At 41.5% G+C, this 26,910-nt stretch overlaps 1 protein-coding gene across 1 annotated transcript; it reads right to left on the bottom strand.

Annotated features, from left to right (window-relative positions):
• Window positions 1-3,457: 3,457 nt before the first annotated feature.
• Window positions 3,458-26,792, bottom strand: ADAT2 (adenosine deaminase, tRNA-specific 2). The gene is made up of 6 exons (XM_006891665.1): window positions 26,697-26,792; window positions 13,284-13,388; window positions 9,730-9,880; window positions 6,620-6,726; window positions 3,630-3,702; window positions 3,458-3,501 (listed from the first exon to the last, which is right to left on the bottom strand). The coding sequence occupies exons 1-6, from the start codon at window positions 26,790-26,792 to the stop codon at window positions 3,458-3,460; spliced, it is 576 nt and encodes a 191-aa protein (XP_006891727.1).
• Window positions 26,793-26,910: the final 118 nt, after the last annotated feature.

The raw sequence follows: 26,910 nt of genomic DNA, 5'->3' as shown, positions 1-26,910 counted from the left end.
GCTGTCCTGCAGAAGACTGTCAGGCAGGGCCCACTTTACAGCACCTAACAGCAGTCTGTGACGTGACATATGTTTCTGCATCAGCATGGACATGCTGACCTCCAGTCCGTGATGCACCGACCAACCTCCAGTCCGTGATGAACCAACCTCCAGTCCGTGATGCACCAACCTCCAGTCCGTGATGCACCGACCTCCAGTCCGTGATGCACCGACCTCCAGTCCGTGATGCACCGACCTCCAGTCCGTGATGCTCTGATCTCCAGTCCATGATGCACCATCGAACCACTGAACCAACGTCCCAACATGACCAGGTCCTGAGCCTCAGACCAAGATTTAGGTGAGACTTTTACATAATCTAGTCACTGGAGAGACTCTAAAAAGCTGTAAACTAAAATCAATCTGGCTAGCCACATTTAAGAATCAAGAAAGACCTGTCCTTTCTTCAAAACCCAGCACAGGCAGGCCACAGAGCTATCAGTGAGTCTTTTTTTAATGCTTCCCTGTAGATAGTGTGAGTCTTTTCCTGATTCTTTCAGCAGTAACTGTCTCTGACCTGAAAATACAGATACTCTATTTTGGATTTCTAAAAAAAATTATTCTTTATATTCTTTGATAACTCATTTTCTAGATAGATAAGGAGTTCTGGTGGCTTGGTGTAAAGGAGTTTGCATGCCACACTGCCAACTCAAAGGCACATGTTTTGAATTTAATAGCTGCTCACCGCCTTCCTAAATAACATGCCTTGGGAAACTCTATGAACTTTGATAAATGTCAATACTTATAGAGGGGCTTCAAGCCTTTTGTTCATACGGTCGCTATGAGTCATGCTTGACTTGAAGGCAATCAACAACAATTGAGGTAGAAAGATGGATAGTGTCCACCCTCATGATTTACTGCCTCTGAAAACCCATTGAAGGGTCAACTATGAGTCACTGTGACTCAATGGTACATAACAACAACAGTAGAGATACAGGTAACAACTCAATGGAGGGAAAATTCCAGATTGTTTGTCCTACAAGCAATCCCCAAGAAAACTCCATGAAGATAATGAAGGCAACGAGTTCCACTGGCAGAAGCATAATGAGTCAGAAATGAATTATGATCAACGACAAACAGGAATAAACTAGTCAAAGCACTAAAATATAATGAGATAATTTTTAAAGGTGGGAAAATGGAAAATAAGGTGCATGTAACATTATTGTAATTTCAAATCATGCATATTCTTCTCCATAAAACTACTTAGAAGCAATTAAAAACACACAGGCACAAAACCCAAGCAATTATAAGTCTTCTGAAGCATGTAACTGTGATTAGCTGCTACTCTCAGCAATATAAAAATACTTTCACCACAATTACATTTCAGACTGTAATGTAATTCAAAACAAACAAGTAAGAGACATCGCTCAAATGGCAGAATCAACAAATACAGATGCTTTGCATCAAGGAAATGAATCCACTGAAGCAGGACAAGTGAGGGAGCGAGCTGCCAGTCGGGGCCTGAACGGGGCTTCTGTGGAGCAGCGCCGCCCTCTGCTGGGCAGGGACGTGCCCGTGCCCCTGCATCTGTCTGCAGAGAGGCATGCAGGTTTTTTCCTGGGCATCAAGCCTTACTGCAGTCCCAGAGCAGGAATGCTGAGACTTCCCTGCGGCGGAAGTCCAGTCCGGTGTGACGATCACATTAGTTTTCCCTCTGAGCAGACTATTCTTTGATCTTTTTAAATTTTTTAATCCTCAGGATGGTTTTAAAAAAATACATGAGAGTGTGATTTTAGATTAAATTGACTTCAGTTTAACAATTCTGAGAACCACCATTGTTGTTATGTGTCATCAAGTCCCCTGTGACTCAGTGACCCTGAACCTGCCTGATCCTGAGCCAGTCTCCCTGCCTCCGACACACCCCCATTAGCCCAATTACTGTGGCAATCCATCTCATCCAGGGTCTTCCTCTCCTGCACTGTCCCTCCACTCTCTGAGCATGATATCCTTCTCTAAGAACTGGTCCTTCCTGGCCACATACCCAAAGTATATGAGATGGAGTTTCAAAATCCTTGTCTCCAACGAGCAGCTTGGTTTCTCCCTCTTCAATACCAACCTATTTGTTCTCTTGGCAGTCCATGGTATATTCAATATTCTTCTCCAGCACCACAATTCAAAGGCATTGATTCTTCTTCTGTCATCCTTATTCATTGCCCAGCTCTCTGGGACATAGCAAGTAAGCGAGAAGAGCATGGTCTGGATCAGGAGCATATTAGTCTCTTGACTGACATCGTTGCTCTTCAGTACTCTGAAGAGGTCTCTGACAGCAGATTTTCCCAGGGAAATTTGTCTTTTGATTTCTTGACTGTTGGTGCCAAGGGTGTTAACTGTGGAACCATCCAATCTGAAATTGTTAACAATCTCAAGCTCTTCTCCATCCATCATGAAGCTGCCAATTGGCCGACGTGTGAGAATCTTTGCCTTATGAATGTTTCGCTTCAATCCATATTGAAGACTATAGTCCTTGACCTTCTGCAGCAAGCGCTTCAGGTCCTCAGTTTCCGAGCAAGGTTCTTTCATCTGCGTAACGCAGGCTGCTGCTGAGTCCTTGGCCCCGCACTCCTTACCTTGCTAATCCTTTCTCTTTCACATCCATTCTCAGCACCCTCGACACACTGTACAACTTGTGATGTGCATTCTCTGTCCTTCCCGACCCCGTGAAAACATAAACCCCAAAGGGGGCTACTGATGGTGAAAAAAGCTGGGGCAGAAGTGTGACCAAAAAAGATGATGACTCATCCCTCTGATGACTTTTCCTTTTTGTATTTTATTATTTTATCATTAATTTCATTTGTATTTTAAAAGAGATGAGAGGTCTTATTACAGCAATATGCTATAAATTTTGTCATTAAAAATTGGTATAAAAAGATAACATTTTCTTCAAAATGCTTTATGAAAGCAAGTCTCTTCTAAGGAATCCATAATCACAGTATGTGTAGCTGCAACTGATATATGATTTAAAACAAAGTCATGGGCCCTCTACGCCCCAGGAGAACCGGACGTTACAGAATGAGTCTGCTTCTGCCCAGGCATAGTCTACAGTGTGCCACGTTCCTCCAGCCAGTCACACCCCAGGTCTCCATGTCCCAGAGTCCACACAGGCCCTGCACTGGGCACAATCCTGTCTGGGCGGGAAGAGTATGCAGGATTTGCTAATCCCTAAAACCTCAAACCCTCATTTCCCAACCCCTACTCCCCAACTTAAAATGCTCTTTCAGCTTGTGGAAGAGCTAATGGTAGTTTACAATTGTCAGACTTTTAAAAAGTGCTAATTTGTTCCCTCAACAGAGCAAATGATGAGAGACCATTTTCCCACTGATTAACGACAGTCTATAAACATGTGATTCATGGACGGCGGCAGCTTTCAGTCCAAGACCTTCCCCACGCAAGCGCTGGGACAGCCAGTGTTCACCAGGGAAGCTCAAGACTTCTGCACCTCCTTTTTCCGAACTTTTGATTTTGGAGCTGTGAAAGAATTGGGGGAGGGAGCGGGGGTGGGGGAGAAGGAGAACATGAAGAAGTCAGCTGATGTCAGGCTGTTTTGCTGGGGTTGTTTGAAGAGGCTCACACAATATGTAACAGAATATACTCACCATTTGGGTTTTCCTGCTTGTAGAAGGCCTTTAACATTTCCACTGCTTCCTCTGCCCGATACCCAGGGACACACTAATGGGATGGAAAAGGTGAGAAGATAGGTCCATGAAAATGTGTGACAGATCCCACAAAACCAGCAAATGTAGACCCAAGAATTACAAAAACAGGTTTCAGATAACAGATACTAATAACATGGGTAAGGAAGTGAATTTAAAAAAAAATAATAGGTATACAGACTCCATTAAACATCACTTTAAATCAACTAATCAATCTGATACCACTAAGTGGGAGCTCTGATGGCTCCATGTGAAAGGTGTGATATTGCCAACCCAAAAGCAGGCAGTTCAAATCTACCAGCTGCTCTGAGGGAGAAAGACGAGCAGTCTCTTCCTGCTCAATGTACAGCCTCTCAAAACGGGCTTGGAGGTGGGCAGTCAAGCTAAGAGTTGGTTACAACTCCATGGCAATGACTTTTTTCGTTTATACTACCACTGGTAGCTTTGTGGTAAGGAATTGCAAGTTGTTAATGGCAAAAGAATACAATGTTAATCCATATGTTGTTCCTAGGAGAAGGATGGACAATCTCCTCCCTCCCGATTTAATGCTTCTGAAAACCCATTGGAAGATCAGCTATGAGTCGATTCTGACTTGAAAGTACCTAACAATAATAAAGGCACTAGCTGTGCAGACTTGAGTAAGATGCTTAAACTCTGTGCCTCAGTTTCCTCCTGTGTATAATTCAGAGATAATTATCAGACAGGCCACCAGCGCGCTCTCACTCACCATTGTTGTTGTTAGGTACCATCAAGTCAAGTACAACTCATAGTGACTTTATGAACCACAGATCTGAGACCTGTCCTATCTTGTGCCATCCTCACAATCTCTGAAACACTAGAGCCCAGTGCAACATAGACAAAATATTATAGAGACTGATGAGAGCATCTCAGGCAAAAGGGAGAAAGTGTGGGGGTTCATATGAGAGAACCACTGACTAAGGGGAGGAGGATTATTTAGGGAGTTTAAAGAAATTAAGGGATAAAATGAGGTAAAAATACAAGAAGCCAAGGGAGCTCTGGTGGTCTAGTGGCAAGAAGCTGCACTGCAATCCCGGAGGTACACAGTTCGAATCTACCAGATGCTCTGCTGGAGAAGGAGGGGCAATCTCCTCCTGTACCAGTCAGATCTGATTTGCTGGTACACACACACAAAATAATGAAATAAAAGAAAACTTTAAAAAAAAAATACAAGCAGCCTTAAAGGTAAGCTTGGACTTGATGTGTGGACTCCTGCTGAGGTAAGCAGGGTGACATGGCACATGGAGATTCAAGGAGGCAGGTCAGGAAAGCCATGGTAACTAGAATGAAGCTGGGAGCACAGCACAGGGTACTGGAGCCCCACTCCAGACGCGGCTTTCTTGTGTTTTCAATCCCTCTTACCCAGGCCCAGGGAGCTCTGGTGGCCCAGGGGCCCAGAGGTTGGCGGTCTGACTCGACCAGCTACTCTGAGGAAGAAAGATACACAGTCTCCCCCCCCCCCCCGTGAAAACTCTCTGGAGGGTCAACGATGAGTTGGATCTGATTTGACAGAATGACTTGAATTTTCTCTTTAAAAAACATAATGCTTTGGGATTAACCAGCTTGCAAAAAGGCCAGCTTCTGAAGGAAATTCAGCCCGACAAATAAGAAACTGAAAGTTCTAATTCTCATAGCATAAACCATAGAAACCATGTGGCAAGATTAAAAAGGAAGTAGAATTTCTGAGAGAAGATTAAGGAAATGTGAATTCTTGGATCTGCAGAAGATGTCAATATTTAAAAGTCTAGGGGCAAAGAAACAGTGAAAAATAAACTGACTGAGGCTAGTTTAGTAAATTATTTGCCATTAATTCAACTCCAGATCACCCCACATACGTCAGCATACAACTGTGCTCTGTGGGGTCTTCAGGGGATTATTATTCAGACTAGATCACAAGGACTTTCCCCAGGCGCCTCTGAGCTGAGCTGAACCTCCCACCATTCAGTTAGCAGCCAGGCACGTTAACCATTTTCATCACTTAGGGACTTCTAATTGATTGCAAGACACCAAAAATATTGTGTGGCAATCAAGCAAAATGCTTTAGTTGATGCAAAAAGTAGTTTGCTTGCTATAAAGAGTAGCTACTCTCACTGAGCTCAGGCTTCCCATGAAACCAAGTCAGTGTGAAGATGCTACCTCATAGAGTAAAACCATCAATACAAGTAGAACTTCATCTGCTTCTTCAACAAGCATGAAGATGTTGGTGCTAATTTTCAGGACCCTGGGAAAGCAGGGTTCTCCTTCAGGAAAGCTTCTGTTAATTAAGAGAGTTAGACACTCATCTGGAAACTGATTTGTAGGGCGCTGTTGTTGTTTTGCTTTATTATTATTATTTAAAATATACACCCATACCCCAGTACCTGAATGTGTGATTCATTGGCCTTAATTTTATTCTCCAACTCGTACTACCATTCTCACTCTCCTTTTCCCACATGGTTCATCACCGACTTAGATAAACTCAATGACCTCTAAGCTTCAAGCTGCTGTTATAATTCCATCCCAAAAAATAGTTATTTAAAAGAGCGCACTCCTCTTTACTAATTAACCTAAATTGTTGAGTAGTCTAAAGAAGACTTCAGTGAATATTTCTTGTCAAAGATTTAAAGATTACCTCAAGGCAACAGTTTCAGGGATTCGTCAAGCCACAGTGCCTCTACAAATTCAGGATTTTATGAGAATTTGAATTTTTCCACATTGTTCCCCCTTTTGCTTGGGATTCTTCTATAGATTTTTTTTTTTTTTTATCCAAATACACTGCAGTTATCATTTGTACCTTTACACTGAGGTATGAACGAACTTGTCCAGAGGTCCCAAGGGCCTGTCTCATCCTGTAATGGTCACTTGGTACCTACTGACCACACCCTATTTATAAACCCATGAAAAGATAAAGAAAAAGCATAAGTAGTCCACTTTACCTGAAATGGGTTTCCCGTATTTGGCAGGTTGGCAGAGGCAATATTTAGAACAGAGCCACAGCCACCAAATCGTTCATTCTGACAGCCATATACAACCAGAGGAATGTCTAAGAAAAAATTAAGGACCTGTGCAGTTCAGTTAGGTACTGTGACAAAAAATATTGTGTAAGACCATTATTGTAGAGTAAGAGTCCAGAAGGGGTGGGAGAAGCTGGAAGCAGAGGGATGTGGATGTACAGGGGGAAGAGGGGATTAATCTTTGGGTTGTACAATTTGATGGAGGCGGGGTTGGGGAAAATTGAAAGAATTTGTTCCAATTTGTATTAGAATTTTGTAAATTAGTGAAAATTTTTTAAAAAGTAATAAAGAACTGTGTGTAATAGCAATAGTCTTGTTTTCAGTAAAGAGAATTTGAAGAGAGGAAAAAAAAAAAGAAAACAGAATGTTTCCACCAGCTATCCTGAAAATGAAAGCTCATACCTACTGTGAAAAACAAGAAAAGTTGTGTCTTACTCTTAAAAATGATAAAATCTAATTACACAAAAGAAAAAGATGTAAATGCTTAGTTATTAACATCCAGCAGGTGTGAATGGAATGAAAAGTGAGTATGTAGATATGAAATGCTCATAGGTTAGTGCTCTGATTTAGTCTCTCGAATAATTTTTTCTAGAATTTTCATCATCAAATGATTAGAACCAGAATGGAGGCAAAAATTTAACCCAAAGATTTTTACTTTTTAAAAATAGTTGTATATCTGGGGTTTTCCCCCTAAAAGAACATATCTGTGTTCTCACCTCCATTTTTAAAAAAAAAAAAAAAGTAAAACTGAGCCAGTCTGTGAGACAGAACAGGGAAAAGTAGGAAGACTTCAACATCAACCCTCAAGGCTTCTCCATTTACTTACATGTCCATTTCCTCGTCTATAAGTTGGGCACAATAACAGAGTATCTAGTCCACAGGATAACAGGGACATACAATGAGTTAAGACATGAAAGTGCTCAAAATATTTACAAGCATAAAGCATAATTTCAGCAAATTTTGGCTTTAAAAAAATATTTAACAGCACTGATAAACTCCTAAATAATTCTTAACTGCATAAACCTCGTTGGGGTTTGAAAAACATGAGACATTTTATAATCTCATCCTCTAGCTCATAAAAGCCACAACCTAGCAGGGAAGATGAGAATGGGCTGATATCAGGTGTAGAACTATCTGGTTAACGAATGGGAGTTCAACTCCCAAGTTCATGGGTCACGTTTACGACCAGGACAATGTGCAGCAAGAGGTTACCCATCCGTGCAGCACGCAGGCACTCTGCTCCAACTGGTATATAATCAAGTCCAGAGCAAGGAAATCTGGTTCTGAGCTGCTGGGCATTGAGTATTTCCAGACTGCTGTTTTGTAAACAGAAGTCTGGCCACTGTGTAGAATTCAAACCATTTAAAGTACATGAATTTAGGATTCTAGTTACCTTTTTTTTTTAAATTTGGTGTACCGTCAAATTGGGTTCATCTGGCACAGGAGGAGTTTGCCCCTCCTTCTCCAGCTGAGCATCTGGTGGATTCAAAACATCCCCTTATATATAGACTGTATACGTTGTCATACTGAAAACGCTCTAATATTTTTATAGTTCAAATTATTCATGCCCATTTAGCAAAATGAGTACTTAGAAAAATGGGCAAGTATGAAATTTAGAGTTTCTGAATTTTCAAATAAAATTTTAAAAAGGATCTTTAGAGACTAACCTGTTCCATTCTATAGTGGTTAAGAAACTGCGCTGTGATCCCAAGGGCACACAGTTCGAGTCCACCAGCTGCTCCACAGGAGAAAGATAGGCAGTTTCCTCCCATGTGATTAACTGCCTCTAAAAACCCACTGCAGGATCAGCTGAGTTGCTTCCAACTCGACAGCACACAACAACAACAATAACTACGCGATATGCCGCCAAAGAACTTCCATTTTATCCATTTTCCAATTGCTTGACGTTTTATCATAAATTATTTAAGTTTGCTTTTCACTTCCTTTTCAAACAAAATTGGAGAAAAACTGGAAATTACCTACACTTTGCTTTCCAAAGGCAAAACTTAAGTGTACATTCTTTAGCTCTTTTCTGCGAACTGTGCCCATTTTAAAGTTAATGGATTCTTTTTCTTTACACAGAAGTTTAAGTTTAACGCTAAGCTTTTCTTTCTCCAACTACTTACATGATGTTGTTGTTAGATACCATCGAGTCAGAACCAACTCATTGTTGACCCGCCAGGAGGTTTTCAGAGGGAGGAAATTACATGGGAGGAGACTCTTTCTCCCACAGGACAGCTGGTGGATTTGAACATCATACCTTTGAAAACAGTGAATAAGGATAGCAGAAAAAGAATTAACACTTTTGAGCTGTGGTGTTGGAGAAGAGCACTGAACATCCCATGAATGGCAATGAGAACAACAGATATGTTTTGGAGAAGGTGCAGTCGGAGTGCTCTTTGGAGACAAGAATAAAGAGGTTTCACCTCACATAGTCTTGGGCATATTGCGGGGAGGGGCTATTCCTTGGAAGGACATGATGTTGGGAAGGGTGGAGGGTTGGCTAAGAAGAGGGAGACCCTCAGCTAGGTGGACTGACACAGTGACTGCTGCAGTGGGCTCTTGTGTGTCAGGAGTGTGAGGATGGTAAAGGATAGAACAGGGTTCACATCTTTGTTCACAGGACCGCTATGAGTTGTACTCAACAACAACCTTTGAACTGGCAGTGCCATTCCTTAACTCTAAAGCCACCATACTCCCTAACTTACATAACAGGTACATTGTTGATTGATGTAAAAGCAAAGAGGCTGTTTTACAATTTAAAAGCTTCCTGGTAGTGTAACGGGTTAAGTATCTGACGGCTTATTGAACAGGCAAGCTGTTCAACTCTAACAGCCATGCTGCAGGAGAAAGACGAGGCGATCTCCCCCATTCGGATTTACAGCTTTGGGAACCCAGAGGCGGGCTGCTAAGAGTCAGAAGTGACTTGGTGGCAGTAACAGCTTCTACAACTGCTTCATAAATGTTGGGTGCGACCACTTCCGTGTCTGCAGGAAAGGGACAAGGCATCAGCCCAGGAAAGCTAAGGATACTGAGGAGACGCAGGGCGGCCGCACACATGATGCAGGGTTCCACCGTGACGTAGAGCACCGTGTTCCCGAACACCTCCGAGGGGCTCCTGCCGCTGCGATGACACCAGTCGAGGACCTGATCGATGGCCACCATCTCCGCGTGCCGTGTAGCCTGCAAAGAGAGAGGTGCTCCCTGTGATACTCTTCCGACTCCTAGCTCCTAGTTCACAAGTGAGTTCAACCAGGACATAACCTTGTGTGTCCGTCATTTTTGCCAGCACTTGAATAAATGAGGTCTTCAGGACACTCTTAGCAGCTGGCGATGCATTCCTCCATTTGAGTTCTGAAACCTCACCAACAAAGGACACCTAATCTGAGATGCCTTCTGCATCAAGCTCGACTTTTTAAGTATCTGAGGAGTAGCACCTCCGATTAAAATGTCATAGAGAAAAGGCATCTCAAAGGAACAGATCTATGGTTTCTAAATGCTGTAAGGGAAATTTGACATTTTCTCAAGAGTATGCCTGTTTCCAATGTGTTTTCAAGGCTCTCACTGACCAGCACTAAGCAAATCTTTATTTCATTTACTGGCATGTCATCACTTATATTTTCTTTGGGATGAGCTTTATATAAAGGTCAACTGTAGACAGAAGATGAAGTACTGGACTCAAGTACTTTACTAGAGGCAAAAAAATGTACAGGAGACATCACACAGCACTTGGAATCTACCACACAAACATTGAATCCCAACCATGAAATTACTAATTATGTGGCTTTGAGGAGGTTACATAACCTCTTGGTTTCCCCATGTATCAAATAGTGTATACAAATATATACTCACTTCCATAGTCTGTATCCATGAGAATTCACAGCCTTGGAAACACTCTACGGCCATTCGCCTCTGTCCTATGTGATCACTAGGGTCAGCATCAATGGCAATAGTACACCTTGGATAAGGTAATGGGCATAGAACGAGGCACAGGGCTGCATAATGCTACAGTGTGCCCTCTCTGAGCTCTCTTCTCCACCTTGTTTCCCCTAATTGAAACAACAGTGCAGGTCACAGATATCACTGCAATAATTACACCGCAGGCAACAGCATCTGCGAGCACGCTTACAGGGGGTGCTAGCTATGCGGAAGGCACTGTGTGGGATGAAAAGGCTCCATCCTCAACAACATAATGTGGGGGGCAAACAGTAAGGTGCCCGTGGCACGGGGCAAAGCGTGGACACGCTGCCAAGGAGGCCCCAGCTGCCATGAAGCCAGAGGCAGATGGGCACGATGCTGGCAAAGGGTCTCACAGGCACATCATGGAATTACAGACTTGGAGCTAAGAGGTGCTTCTGAAAAGGATCCTGAACTTGACCACATACCAGAACCAATTGGGGACCTTGAAACAAAAACTAGTTCCTGATATGGAAGCTTTAGACAACCAGATCCAGGATTTCTAAATCAATTGCCTCATACTTTTCAGGAACCACTCACCTGAATTATCTTAAACCTAGTATCGTAACAATCAGAGTATCACCATGATAGCATGCCATAAGAACTATAAGGAAGTATTCAATTTTGTGATTTTTAAAGGTACAAGCTGGACTCTAGGATAGTTTAGAACCCTAATGCCATTCACGTGGACTGGGAGCCTACTTCGGAATCTTGGGAGCTGCAAACACAAAATCCAGGCTTGGTTAGCAATTCATCGCTACTGAGTCAGAATAAGCTTACTGACAACCCACTAGCGGGTTTTCCAAGGCTGTAAATGCCCACCTGTCTCCCACAGAGCCATTGATGTGTTTGAGCCAGCAGAAAGGTGTGGCCTTTGGGTCAGCAGCGCAGGCCCCTGGCAGTTATGCCATCAGAACTCCCTTTAGGCTGGGCTGGAATGGGTTAAAGGCAGACAGCTGAAAGAGGCTTGATGAGAGTCCTTCCCTCAGTTTACAAGGTAAACTTCCTCTGAAATAAATCTGAGTTAAATAAAAGGGATAGAAGAATTTAAAGTCATGGAAGGGCTAAGGTAGGTATTGACAGGGCATGAAATGTTCTCATGGAGAAGATCTCATACCTATCCAGAAGAATACTAACAAGAAAATACGATATTTATTTTAAAAGACAAAATTGCCTAACCCTTCCAGAGTTCCATTCCCAAATAAGTGTTTGCATACTCACTAAGTGTTGTAATATGTTTACTATTTACTTCAGTTAATCTGGGTTTCTACTTTACACATCATTTTGAATTTAAAAGTTCCCAATGGGTCAATACCAACAACTCAAGATCCTACAATAGGATCTAAGTCCATGTAAGTGACAATAGGGCTATAAACTATCCATCTAGTGTCTTTTTAAAATCATAAACTTGAATACTTCACAGTTCTCATAACTACTAAAGATGGTGGCACTATGACTGCTGTGATACCGGCAGGGAAAGCAGTGTCTTAAACTTTAAACCCCTCGAGCTGGTAACAGTGACTGAAAAGGTGCATGCCTTATAAAGCATCCACACCACAGGTAGAGAGACACCAGGTAATGTGGCTTCATTCAGCTGAGTTACCCAATAAAGAAGTAGCTTCTTTATTGCAATCCTTTTATCCTTCTAAAGTTATACAAGATCATCTTTGTATTTACTAGGCAGATGACAGTACTTAAAGGGACTGTAGAAAGTATTGCAAAGTTGGTAAGAAACTGCGCCGCAATCTCAAAGGCACGCAGCTCGAATCCACGGGAGAAGGATGGGATTTCACCTCCCATGCAATTTACTGCCTCTGTAAATCCACTACAAGGTCAGCGATGGCTTGGTTCCAACTCAGTGGCAAACAACAACAAGAAATAGAAAGTATCACAAATTAAATTGATGTGTTTTATAAAGTTTTTCTACATTAGAGTTCCTTAAAGTGGAAACAGATCTGTTTCTTCTATACTGACCCTCTAATAACTCCCCTAATAAAAAATCCAAGGGGACTGCAATCCCAGAGGTACACAGTTCAGATCCACCAGATGCTCTGCTGGAGGAGGGGCAATCTCCTCCTGTACCAGTCAGATCGGAGTTGATGGTACACACACAAGACACAATAAAATTTTTTAAAAGTCCAAGGGGAACCTGAGTGGTGTAGTGGGGAGGGATCTGCCCTTTAAGCAACGGAGGCGTCACGCTGGCGGTTTCACTGGCTGCTCCTCAGAAGAGGGATGAGCCTGTATCTCCTCCGCTGTAATTTACAGCCTCCAAACACCTGCCAGATGGTCAGCTCTCAGCCGGTTCTGACTCGACAGCCGTGAGTTAAATTGGAAAAAAACCCATGGGAGTTAAAAAAATTCAAAAGATGCTTTTACGGTTCACTCAAGCAAGCACTATGAAATGGGACATTATCTCTAACACAATGTTTTCATTACATTCTTAACAATATTTCAAATTTAAAAAAATACAATTTAGAAATAAAAAAATAGAAGGTTAAAAACCCCTGCCATACCACTGAATACCTACTGAACTAGGCAGTCCCATCCTCTCACCCCCTGGGACCTGTCCAAACCACTTGTCTCATGGCTGCTGTATTCTATTAATTACACTATCCAATTAACATACATTTTTTGTTTGGTTGACTTCATTTCTCCCCTTCCCCACAATTTCGTTGTTGTAGACCATGAGGCAGCCAACAGGAACTTCAAGATTTTCTAGGGCATCTTTGGCCTGAAAGACAAAGGGGAAATTCTAAGATACAATGCTCAGTACTTGAGAAGATGATAGTTAAGAAATAAATTCACCATGAAAAGGACCCCCTGCCATCGGCAAAGTGATTCCAAATCAAAACAACCCTCTGTTAGGCTTCCAAGGCTGTAAATCATTACTGACAGACCTTCTCCATCTTCCTCTCATGGAGCAGTTGGTGGCTTTGAACTGCTGATCTTTCAGTCAATAGTGCAACACATAATACACAATGCAACCAGAGCTGCTTATGAATAAAATATAAATGTGTAAACACTTGAGCTTGTCTTTCTTCAAATATACTTTTGTTTAGTTTTGGGGTGTTTTGTGTTGTTGTTTTGTGTTTTTTTTTTCTTAAATTGCTATCAAATCCGAACCTACTCACAGCTGACCCTCCAGCAGGTTTTCAGAGGCCATAAATCACATGGAAGGTAGGTAGGTAGACTATCTTTCTCCTTCAGAACAGTGGATGGATTCAAACAGTCTCCCTTTAGATTGGTAGTACAGCTCTTTACCAACTAGGCCACCAGAGCTCCCTCTGAAGACGAGACAAGGACTTTTCTCCAGATACAACATTGACAAAGCCTGCCTAGAGAGCTGGCACCCTGAACTCGGGTTTCTACCTTCTTAAACTGCAGGGAGCTCTGGTGGGGTTGTCAGTATGGAGTTGCAGTGCTAACAAAAGGTGCCTCATGTCTTTCTGGTAGTTCAAATCCATCAGATGCTTCATGGGAGAAAGATGTGCAGTCTCCTCCTCTGTGATTTAGAGCCTCTGAAAACCCACTGGAGGACCAGCTACAGTTCCAACTCAGTGGCAGTGAGCGAGTTAGGGAGTCAAATTATGAAAGCAGCAATTCCTGTTAAAGCCACTCATTTGTGGTATTTCAGTTCTAGCAACACTAAATACCTAAGACAGAAACAGTTTTTTCTTAAGATTATATTTGCTTTTTTTGTAGTTTTGTTTTTAAAGCATTTTTATTGTGGTTTGAATGAATATTTACGAAGCAACTGAATTTTTACACATTTTACATTTATACACATTTTGTTCTGTACCATTAATTTCAATATCCATAGTTTAATTGCCCCTTTCCTCCCTGTAATTCTGATTTCCATTATTCCTTCTATACTCCCCTATGTCTCTCCTTTCTTTAGTTAGGACTGTATTGATCATCCCTGTATTATGCAGTGCCTTTCCCCACACTTGTCTTAATAGGTATCTATTATTTATTTACCAATTTTTACTGGTTTTGTCCTTCCTCTCCAACTCTGATAACCATCCAACAATGATTCTTCCCGTGTATAACTCTTTAACTTTTGGTAATGGACAAAAAGACAAAAACTGTCCTTTCTGACTCACTTAGATGACTTAGTATAATATTCTCTATATGTATCTAGGTTATATGGCATTTAAAAACAATTTTTATGGTTTTTCAGTGTTGCATAGTACTCCATTGTGTGTATGTGGCATGGGTTGGTTTTTGGGGTGTTTTTTTTTTAAATCTATTTCTCCATTCAGGAGTGGCATCCACTTCCAGAATAGCTTGCCTCCGGAAACCCTATGAACCTGGAGAGAGGATGAAAAGCATTGAGGACTCTCCTTCATAAGGTTGCTATGAGTCATCTGTGACTCGCCAGCACTTAACAACAACAACAACAACAACAACATTCCTCCATTCTGATAACTTTAAAAAAAATTCTTCATTTATTAAGGTCATCAGAGCTATACCTTTTATGTTCAGACAGTCTCCGGGTTATAGTTACTTCCTAAACATTTTAAATCTAATTTGCATGCAAACTGAAACAGTTAGATATGATTTGTCTCTAATACCAATTATTTATATCTTTGCTTTAGTATATAAATACTCATATGTTTGGTAAGTACTTAAAATACCTATCTATGCATAAAAACATTGAGGAAATATTCCCAGATACACTAAAACCTATTTAACATAATAAACAATAACAATGTTTTTAAACATAGAGCCTATTTGCTATTATGAAACATTGTATGGACCTTGAATGTTTAATGTAATGGGACTGGTTAATAACCACACACAGTTATTAGAAATCAGAGGTTTGTAACCTGAAGACTGCAAGTGTGTTGCAGTTATTTTCCAACATTTATTTTGTTACTTTGTATCTTCTCATTTTTAACATGCAGACATTTTTACTGTCTACACATTTAAAAACTAGTTATGCTATCTTTTTCAACCTTTGATATTATAAATAGTCCTTTTTTGTTGTTGTTTTTGTTAGGTGTCTTTGAGTTGAGTACAACCCATAGCGACCCTATGAACAACAGACCTGAACTCTGTCCCTATCCTGTGCCATCTTCACACTTCCTTACACACTAGAGAACACTGCAGCAGTCACCATGTCAACCCACCTGGATAAGGGTCTTCCTCTCTTTCGCCAACCCTCTACCTTTCTGAACATCATGTCCCTCTACAAGGAATAGCCCCTCCAGCAACATGCCCATTGTAGTAAGGTGAAGCCTCATCATTCTTGCCTCCAAAGAGCACTCTGGCTGCACCCTCTCCAAGACATACTTGTTTGTTCTTTTGGCAGTCCATGGGATGTTTAGCATCTTCTCCAACACCACAGCTCAAAGGCACCAATTCTTCTTCTGTCATCCTTACTCATTGTTCAGCTCTCAGATACATAGCAAGTAATCAGAAAGCCCATGGCCTGAATTAGACATACCTAAACTGACATCATTACTCCTCAATAATTAGGAGAGGTCCCTAACTGCAGACTTTGGCAGTGCATTACATCATTCCTTTGCAAGATTATATAAATACTATTATTTATTTATGGCTTAGTAAATTTATTTATGATTCTTTTATGGTTTCATTTTTTAACCCTATACCTTTAGTCAGCTATTTACATTTTTACTATAAACATATTGATGAAGTTCTTCAAAATTATTTTTAAAACATTCAAAAAATTTGTTTACTATGTTAACAAATTGTTTCTGTGTGTTGTTCTCCAGTTTTAAGGAGTTCTGGACGTATGATGAATAGCCTGTTGTACAGCTAACATATACTAAGGAATGCCAGTTCAAATCCATCGGTCTCTGCAGGAAAATGACAGGTAGTCTCCTCTGTTTAAGCTGTAGAACCTTTGATACCCAATGGATGTGCTCTAGAGTTGGAACTAACTTGATGTTTGTCACTGGGTCCTTTTGATGAAAATAGCAGCTTCCAAGTATCTCTTTTAATCTAGTCAGTCTGATGAAATAGGTATTATATTTCCATTTTACTGAAGAGGAAGTTGAGGCGGAACAGTTAAAAAACTTGTCATTTTACTAGTTAGTAGTCACTCCAGGGTTTGAACATGGACCTATCTAACCACTAAGTCTAACTGTATATCAAATATTCTGCCTTCTACTTATTTCATGTTAAATATCCTATCTGACAATGGTCTGTTACAAGAATAAATACATACACATTTTTTATACATAATTTTCTATTTTTTTTTTCTTCTAGGAATGTCTGGTGGCCTATGGGTAAGGAATTGTGCTGCCAACCCAAAGGCAGGGGGTTCAAATCCATCAGCTGCTCCACAGGGAAAAGTTAGACAATCATCTTCCCATGCAATTTACATCATTTGGTAACTTACTAGAGGGCTGGCAATGAGTCAACTCTGACTCAAAGCGCATAACAGCAGAAGCAGCAATTCATATATATGTTGCTATTGCATATCATCAAGCTGGAACAGACCCATAGCTGACTTTCCAGCTGTTTTCAGAGGCAGTTAACCACATGGGAGGAAAATGCCCATCCTTTTCCCACAGAGCACCTGGTAGAATCAAACAGCACGACTTTGGAATTGCTGAGCAGCTTCTCAGCACTAGGCCACCGGGGGTCCATACGACCTAGTGGACAGAAAGTGATGCTACCAAGCCAAAGGTGGATCACTCTAATCCGTGGCCCTCAGGCCTGTTTTTAATTGGTTTTGGTCAAACATTCTTCTAGGTCGTATAGCCCTGGTGTGTTCACTTGCCATACAGAGGTAACTTGTGGTTGCAGTGAAGTTGAACACTGTGACACTGATGTGTCAAATGTTACCCATGGTGGACAGTGTTTGGTGGAGCTCCCTGATTAAAACAAGCTTGGAAGCAGGAGTGGCATCCACTCCCGTAAACCGCTTGCCTCCAGAAACCCTATGAACTTGGAGAAAGGATGAAAGTCACACATGTCAAGGACTTTTGTTCACAGGGTCACTATGAGTCGCCTACAACTCCAAGTTATTTAACAACAACTATATATACACACACACACATATATATATGTGTATGTATATGTGTATGCATATATATATATGTACATATATATAAAATCATTAAGTGCTATTGAGTCAAGTACAACTCATAGCAACCCTATAAACAATAAGTCTGAACCCTTTTCTATCCTGTGCCAACCTCACAATCTCTGACACACTCAAGCCCATTGATACAGTCACTCTGTCAACCCACCTGAGGGTCTTCCTCTCCTTTGCTATCCTTCCACCTTTCCAAGCATGCTGCCCCTCTCCAAAGAATAGGCTCTCCTAGCAACATGTCCAACGTATGTGAGATGAAGCTTTACCATCTTTGCCTCCAAGGAACACACTGGCTGCACTTTTCTCAAGACATATCTGTTTTTTCTTTTGGCAGTCCATGGGATATTCAGTTCTCTCCTCCAACACCACAACTCAAAGGCATCAACTGTCCTTCTGTCATCCTTATTCACTATACTGCTCTCAGATGCATAGCAAATGACTGAAAAGACTGTGGTCTCAATCAGGTGCAAGTTAGTCCTCAAACATCATAGCTCATTAATTTGGAGAGACATCTGACTAGAGACTTTCCAAGTGCATCATGTCTCCTAGTCCCCCAATGGCTGGTACCAAGTGTATTTATTGTGCATCTAAGTAAGATGAAGTCAATGACAGTTTTAATCTTTTTTCCATCTATCAAGATGTCACCTATTGGTCAAGTGTTGAGAAATTCTGTTTTCTTGATGTTGAGATGCAATCCATATTGACAGCTACCATGTTTAATTTTTCTCGGCAAAGGTTGTAAGTCTTCCTCATTTTTCAGCAAGGTTGTATCATCTGCATACTGAAGGTTACTGATGAGTCTTCCTCTGAGTCTGACACCACATTTGCTCAGTGTACAGATTGAATAGCTATAAAGTAAGGTTACAACCCTAAACCACGTAGCGTTCCTTTGCTCTGTTTGCATAACAACCTCCTGGTCTAGGTGTAGGTTTTGCACGAGCACTATTAAATGTTCTGGGATTCCCGTTCTTCTTAATGTTAGCTATAACCTGTTATGACTTACAAAGTCAAATGCCATACATATATACACATACATACATGACGGCTCTGGTGGCATAGTGTGTAGGGGGTGTGCTGATAATCCGAAAGCCTCACAATACAACAGCAGCTCTGCACAGAGACGGGCAATCTCCTCTCATTATAATACAGTCTCAGTCTCAAAAACCCAATGGAGAGTCACTGAGGTAGAATCAACTGAATGAATATGTAAAAAGCCAAGTGTTAAACCAAGTATTAAACCAAATGCTGAATCAGGGACTGAAGGAGGCACAAAACAAGCTGGAATCCCTCTTGTGACAGATTACAAGGAACAAGGCAGTGTTCGTCCTGAGACAGATCACAGGAGACAGACATTCCTGGCAGACCCAGGTGTGTTGCCCGCTGCCTCCCAGTTTGTCCTTGTGGTTTTGTTGTTCCTGAGATAGCAAAAGAATGTCAGCAGAGAAAAACATAGCTTTGTCAGTAAAGAACTTTCTCTGTGACTTATCTCCTGGCAATTTTCAATAAAGACAAGAGACTCTAAGCTCGAGGCTGAAGTCTTGGAGCCGTATGCCCCCTGCCTTTACTCTCTCTGTGTCCCTGGCTCATTCATTCGTCTTGGCCAATACACACACACACACACACACACACACACACACACACACACACACTCTTTATACCAACAACAACAAGAGCAATAATGTCAATTTGAAGACCAAGGTGTGCCTGATTCAGCCCATGGTCTTTTCAATCACTTAGTAACCATCTGAGACCTAGACAGTGAATAAGCATGACAGAAGAAAAATTGATGCCTTTGAGCTGGGATACTGGAGAAGAGTGCTGACTACCCAATGGACTGTCAAAAGGAAAACAGTTAAGTCTTAGAAAAAGTGCAGCCACAGTGGTCCTTAAAGGAAAAGATGGTGAAACTTTGTCTCTCTTAGTTTGAACAGGTTGCTAGGAGAAGCTACTCCTTGGAAAGGGACATCATGCTTGGAAAGATGGGAGGGTCAGCAAAAAGAGGAAGACCCTCAATGAGATGGACTGACAGTGATGGTAATAATGCGCTCGAGCATATCAGAAATCTGGAGGATGGCAAAGGATACGGCAAGGTTCAGATCTGTTTCATGTGGGTGCTATGAGTCGTAGTTGACTGGACGACACCTAACAACAAAAATAGTGGATATAGCATACAGTTTCAGGTTTTAGGGTGTGAGATGAATCATTTAGGGTTTGGTTGGGGGTTTTTTTCAAGTGCCAGGTTATTGATAAAGTGCTTTAAAAATGTACATTTAAACATCATGTCTGTGCTTGTGCAAGATAACTATCTTGTGATAATTTAATTGATACAATTAGGTTGTCTACAAATGGGTTCACAGTTTGGCTGGTAATGGAAACATTCCTGGTTTGAATCTACCCAGGGCTCCAACGGAAAGACCTTCCTTGGTAAAGACTATGAAAACGTCTCAAACTCACTGTCACTGAGTTAGACCAGACTCCTAGCTGACACCCCCCCAAATGAGTTCTTGGAGAGTGCAAATCACGGACTGCTCATTCTTCTACTGAGTGAGGGTTGTGTCATCTGCAAGAATATTTCATACACAAGCATGATGTTGTTGTTATGTGCCACTGAGTTGCCTGCAACTCATAACGACCCTTTAATAGCTCTGAACAACCCTGCCCTATCCTGAGCCAACCTCCATTATCCTAGTTACCATGTCAATTCATCTCATCGATGGTCTTCCTCTCCTGTGCTGTCTCTCTACCCTTCCAAGCATGATGTCCTTTTCTAAGGACTGGTACCTCCTGGCAAGGTCTCCAAATATGTGAGATAGAGCTTCAAAACTCAAGCCTCCAAGAAGAAACTTGGTTTCCCCCTCTCCAGGATAGAACTGTTTGTTTTCTTGGTGGTCTGTGATATGTTCCACACACTCCTCCAGTACCCAACTCGAAGGTATCAATGATTCTTCTGTCGTCTCTAGGCATTGTCCAGCTCTCTGATGAATAGCAAGCAATTGTGGCCATGGCCTGGATCAGGCACACTTTAGTCTCTAGACTGGCATTGCTGCTTTTCAGTACTCTGGAGAGGTCCCTGACCACAGATTTTTCCCATTGCAATTCACTTTCTGATTTCCTGACTGCTGGTACTAAGAGTGTTGACTGTGGAGCAGAGCAAGCTGTAACTGTTAACAATCTCAATCTCTTCTCCATCTATCATGGTGCTGCCAGTTGACCCAGTGGTGAGAATCTTTGCCTTCTTGATGTTGAGCTTCAATCCATATTGAAGACTATAGTCCTACACTTTCTTCAGCAGGTGCTTCAGGTCCTTCTTAGTTTCAGGAAAGATGAGTTTTCCTCCAATTCTGATGCCACATTCCTCTTTATAGCCCAGCTTCCTGAATGGTCAGTTCTGCATAGAGATTGTAAAGGTATGGAGATAGGATGCATCTCTAGACACATTCCTTTCATGATTTTGAGCCATGCAGTATTTCCAAGCTCTGTCTAATTAACCAGGACTGCTTCCTGGTTTGAGCATGGGTTTCACATAAGCATAGTCAAGTGTTCTAAGATTCTCATTCTCCCCAAGATTAGCCACAAGTTCTTGTGACCCACACAGTCAAATGCTTTTGCATAGTAAATAAAACACAGACCTTCCTCTGCTACCTTTTGCTTTCTGGCCAAGATTCATGTAACATTGGCAATAATGTTTCTAATGCCATTGGCAATAATGTTTCTAATGCTCTTTACTCTCTCTCTCTCTCTCTCTCTCACACACACACACACACACACACATACACACACCGTACACTATTGAGAGAGGGATAACCCTAACCATTATTAAAAAGCTTTCATTGATTAGTACAGAGAATTTCACTACCAACCGAAAGAAGGGCAGTTTGAATCCACCACCTACTCAAAAATACAAAGATGGACAGTGTCCTGCTGTGCAATTTACTGCCTATGGAAATTCAATGGAAGGTCAGCTCTGAGGCAGTTCTGACTCAATGGCATTGAGATGAGTTAAGTGGAACTATTATTTAATATCACAACGATAATGAACATATTGAAGTATAGGTAGTAGATGCTTGAAGAGCCTGATTATGAAACAAAACCTTGGTGGTTCACACCACCAGCAGGCCCAAAGGTGAAAAATGTGGCCATCAGCTTCCATACAGAATTACAGCTTTAGTGACAAGGGGCAGGACAGTTCCACTCTGTCTTCTGGAGTTGTTATGAGTCAGCACCAACTTGATTGCAACAGTTTTGGTATTTATGTTACTTTGTTTCTCTGGTGAACTCTGACTAATACAGGTTGTGTACTGTTCAGCCATTATAACTTAAAAAGACATTTTAAAAAATTTTTTTTTATTATCATTTTTGTGTGAGTGTACCATCAAATCAGATCTGACTGGTACAGGAGGAGATTGTCTGTCCTTCCCGGCAGAGTATCTGGTGGATTCGAACCATGCGCCTCTGGGATTGTAGTTGCAGCTCCTTACCACTAGGCCACCAGAGTTCCCCTTTAAAATGACATTTTTGAAAACTGGATTTTATTATGCTGAATGAACTAACTTAATCACCTAAGGACAAATATTGCATGTGACCATTATTGTAAAAATAGAAGGATAACTAGTAAGATGTATATGAAAGTTCAGGGGGGTAAGGGGACGAAGCAGGGGGACTGAGGGTGGGAAGGGGTTTAATCATGGGGTCAGAGTTTGGTGAGTAAAGGGAGCAGGTGAAGGGATAGGAAAGATCCACTGAGGACCAAAAAGACAGGTAATGATGGGCACAAGTCAATGAGGATTCATTTTATAGAACAGTGTATGAGAATGATCATACCAAACACAATGTAAATGAAGGGATGTGTCACACACAATGTATATAAATGAAATACAATGTATATAAATTTTGTATGCAAACCAATGTAAAATTTTTTAAAAAGGAAAACAAATAGATTCCAAGCTTTCTAAAAATGATTTCCCTTTTGGGGGGGAAATACAGTCTAAGTAGACCAAAGTAAGAATTTTCTGTTATAATCCCTTCATTTTAAACATGCAGAAGACTGAGTAACTGAATGATTTGGCTCACATACCTGGTTTTATCAGAGGCAAAATTAGATCTTGGGAACTTGTTTAATGCCCCAGTGTAATATTATTTTAAATATAGACTAATTATTTAATATAGCCAGATGCTGATTGTGGAAGAGACTATCAACTGCTCATATGCAAGTTTAAATTAAAACTAAAGAAGGTTAAATCATATCCACAGGAATAAAAATTTTACTTTGAGTCTATTCCTCATAATTTAAAAACCAACTCAGGAATAGGTTTGAGGCCTTGAACACTAATGAACAAAGACTAGATAAGCTGTAGGAAGATAGCAAGAATATCGTTCATGAAGAAAAAGGAAGAAGAAGAAAAGACCAAAATGGATGTCAGAAGAGACTCTGAATATTGCACTAGAGTTCCTAGAAGCCAAAGCAAAGGGAAGAGCTCAAGAAGTTAAAGAGCTGATTAAAGTATTTCAAAGGGCCACTCGGGAAGACAAGTCAAAATATTACAATGACATGTGTAAGGCAAAATGGCTGAACTCACTCAGCATTTCTTAAACTGAAAGAACTAAATTTAAGCCACGAATTGCAATGCTTAAGGATGCTATCTATGGGCAGAATATTAAATGAGTCAAAAAGCATGAAGAGCAGATGGAAGGTGTATACAGAGTCATTATACCAAAAAGAATTGGCTGACACGGAAGAATTTCAAGAAACAACATATGAGCAAGAGGCATTGATGATGAAGGAGGGAGTGCAGGCTGCTCGGAAGGAGTTGGCATAAAATAAAGCCCCACGAATTGATGGAATATCATTTGATGTATTTCAGCAAACAGATGCTGCCCTGCATGTGCTCACCAAGTTGTGCCAAGAAATCTGGAGGCCAACTACTTGTTCAACTGTCTAGAAGAGACACATATTTATTCCCATTCCAAAAAAAAGGGTGCCCCGACAGAGTGTGGAAATTATCGAACAATGTCACTAACATCCATTGTCACTAGCAAAATCCAGCTGAAGATTATCCAGAAAAGACTTGAACAGTACATTGACAGAGAACTACCAGAAATACAGGATGGGTTTAGAAGAGGTATTCTTCTTTAGAAGAGCACTAAGTACATTATTGCCAATGTCAAGTGGATCTTGGCAGAGAGCAGAGAGTACCAGAAGAATGTCTATTTGTGTTTCATTGACTACACGAAGGCATTTGACTGTGTGGATCACAATAAATTATGGCTAACCTTTAGAATAATGGGAATCTCAGAACACTTGATCGTGCTTATACGAAACCTATACTTGGACCAAGCAGCAGTCCTCAAAACAGAGCAAGAGAACACTGCGTGGTTCAAAATCAAGAAAGGAGTGCATCCGGATGCATCCTGTCCCACTCCTTGTCAATCTGTATGCAGAACAGATCATTCGGGAAGCAGGGCTTTATGAGGAGGAGTGTGGCATCAGGATTGGAGGAAGAGTCATTAACAACCTACAATATGCAGATGACACAACCCTGCTTGCTGAGACTGAGGAAGACCTGAAGCACTTGCTGCAAAAGGTCATGGACTGTAATCTTTAATATGGATTGAAACTCAACATCAAGACAAAGATTCTCACCACTGGGCCAAGTGGCAGCACCATATTAGAGGAAAAGAGATAGAGGTTGTTAGCAATTACAGCTTGCTCAGATCCACAAGCAATACTCTTAATACCAGCAGTCAGGAAATAAAAAGACTAATTGCATTTGGAAAATCTGTTGTCATGTACCTCTCCAGAGTACTGAAAATCAATGATGTCAGTCTAGATACAAAGGTGTGCCTAATCCAGGCCATGGTCTTTTCAATTACTTGTTATGCTTCAGAGAGTTGGACAATGATTAAGGATGACAGAAGAAGAATAGATGACTTCAAGTTGTGGTGCTGGAGAAGAGTCTTGCACATACCATGGGCTGTAAAGAAAACAAATAGGTTTGTTTTTGAGTGGGTGAAACGAAGTCTCTCTTTGGAGGCTAGGATTTTGAAGCTTCACCTCACTTATTTTGGGCATGCAGCCAGGAGAGATCAGTCCTTAGAGAAGGACATCATGCTCAGAAGGGTGGATGGACAGTGAGGAGAAGGAGATGAGATGGGTTGATACAATAACTGAGGCAATGGGGGTTAGTATTTCAGAATTAGTGAGACTCAAGACAGGAAAGGTTCAGAGCTGCTGTACATAGGGTCACTACACATCACAGACAACTAAATGACACATAACATACTATGACAGGTTTGGAAGCAGGAGTAGCATCACTTCCTAAGTAACATGCCTCCAGAAACTCTATGTACTTTGACAAATGTCGTTTGTTGTAGAGGGGCTTCAAGCCTTTTGTTCATAGGGTCGTTATGATTCGTGCTCAACTCGAAGGCAATGAAAAACAACAACATAACATTCTAGTTCTTTGCACTGGCCATATATATGTGGATTCTGTACTGAAGCTATGAGAATTCTGGTACCCTTCCTATTACATGTTATAGTGGACATAAAATTCTTCATCAATTAAGTGTCATCAAGTTGACTCCAACTCAGAACAACTTTATGCACAACAGGATAAAACTTCTTCCCATCCTGCATCATACTTGCAATCAATTAATCTCTGTCAATCCATCTCTTTGAGGGTCTTCCTCTCCTTCACAGACCCCCTCCCCCAATTTTCCACTATGATGTGGACTAACCTCTCCTACTAACATGTCCAAAGTATGTTAGAGAAAGTCTCACTATCTTTCCCTCTACAGAACACCCTGCTGCACTGTGTCCAAGACAAATTTATTTGTTCCTTTGGCAGTCCCTGGTATAGTCAATTATCCATAGTGTCTAAATTAATCAGAGATTAGCTTGTTACCTCTGATTTGCTGTGATTTCTGGTCTCATAGCTACCCTATAGGACAGGGTGGAACCCAAGGGTACCCAAGACTGTCATCTTCATGGAAGCAGGCAGCCACCTTTTTCCTCCTGCAGAGCAACTGGTAGATTCTAACTTCTGGAGTGGCAGCTGTGTGTTCAGCTATTGCACCAGCACAGCTCCTTACAATATATACCAAGTAATCAGAGAGATCAGTGGTTCAAAACTTATTAAACACTCAGAAAAGTCAGTGGTTCAAATTTTACTTTCAATTTCAGGGAAGAAAATACCTGGCAATCTGCTGCCGCTGGGACTCCAAGCTAAGAAACCCTAAGGAGCAATTCTCCTCAGTCCTACAGGGTAACTATGAAGCAGAATCAGCTTTACCAGGTGATGCTGGTCTAATCTTAAACTTTTCCCAAAAATGCATACGCAGATGACCTTCAGTATATACTCTTAAGTCACCACAAGCACATGCGCAATCAGAGTAGAACTGTGCTCCTAGAGTATCAGGAACTTCATTCTTCAATGTAGATAGCAAGACCTTTCCAATGGCATACACAAATCAGATTATACAAAAACTTTATCTCAGTCTTTCTGACTCTTGACTCCTTAAGAAAGTAAGAGAACAAAGTTGCAATGAGAAGTTGAATGAATGAATGGGAAGTACACAGTTTTACGGAGTCTTGTTTGTTATACCATTCTCTACCAGGAACATCTTTCCTATGCCAGCTTCTTTCCTTCCATTAGATATGTTAAGATGATGACAAAAGGGGGGAAAGAAACATTTCAAAATAATATGAAGGAAGATTTAAGCGTTTGAGTCCAGAACAAAAAGAGGCAAGGCTAAGTTTGGTGCATCCTCTGCATTAGTGAAACAAATTATGTTCCTTTCCTTCCTCCTTTCCCCAACAGCTTTGGTGAGAAGAGATTAAAACAACTTTCACGGCAGTAAACTCAGCTGTTCACTTAAGCATTTCAGCGCCATCGTTGTGGCCGGGACAAGAGAGAGAGCACCCGGCACGTCCCCGCCAGCAGCGAGAAGGTTCCCACCTCCCAGGCCACTCACCATGTTCATCGCTGCCTCCATCCACTTCTCGATCTCCTCCGCCGACACCGAGCACGCCGCGCCATTAGCCATCGAGGACGCCGCCTTCGCCTCCATGCTGCCCTGGATCAGAGACTGCGGAGGGCCCCGGGCAGCGGAACGCGACAGCCGCGAGTCAGCGTTTCCGCGGGGCCCGGAAGGCGCTGCACCGGGGAGCGCTTTCCGGACGGACCCG

Source organism: Elephantulus edwardii, unplaced genomic scaffold (genome assembly GCF_000299155.1).
Source record: "Elephantulus edwardii isolate Elephantulus edwardi_28Jun2011 unplaced genomic scaffold, EleEdw1.0 scaffold00102, whole genome shotgun sequence".
Lineage (NCBI taxonomy): Eukaryota > Metazoa > Chordata > Mammalia > Macroscelidea > Macroscelididae > Elephantulus > Elephantulus edwardii.
Note: the sequence above shows the minus strand (reverse complement) of the source record. Positions and strands in the feature narration are given on the sequence as shown.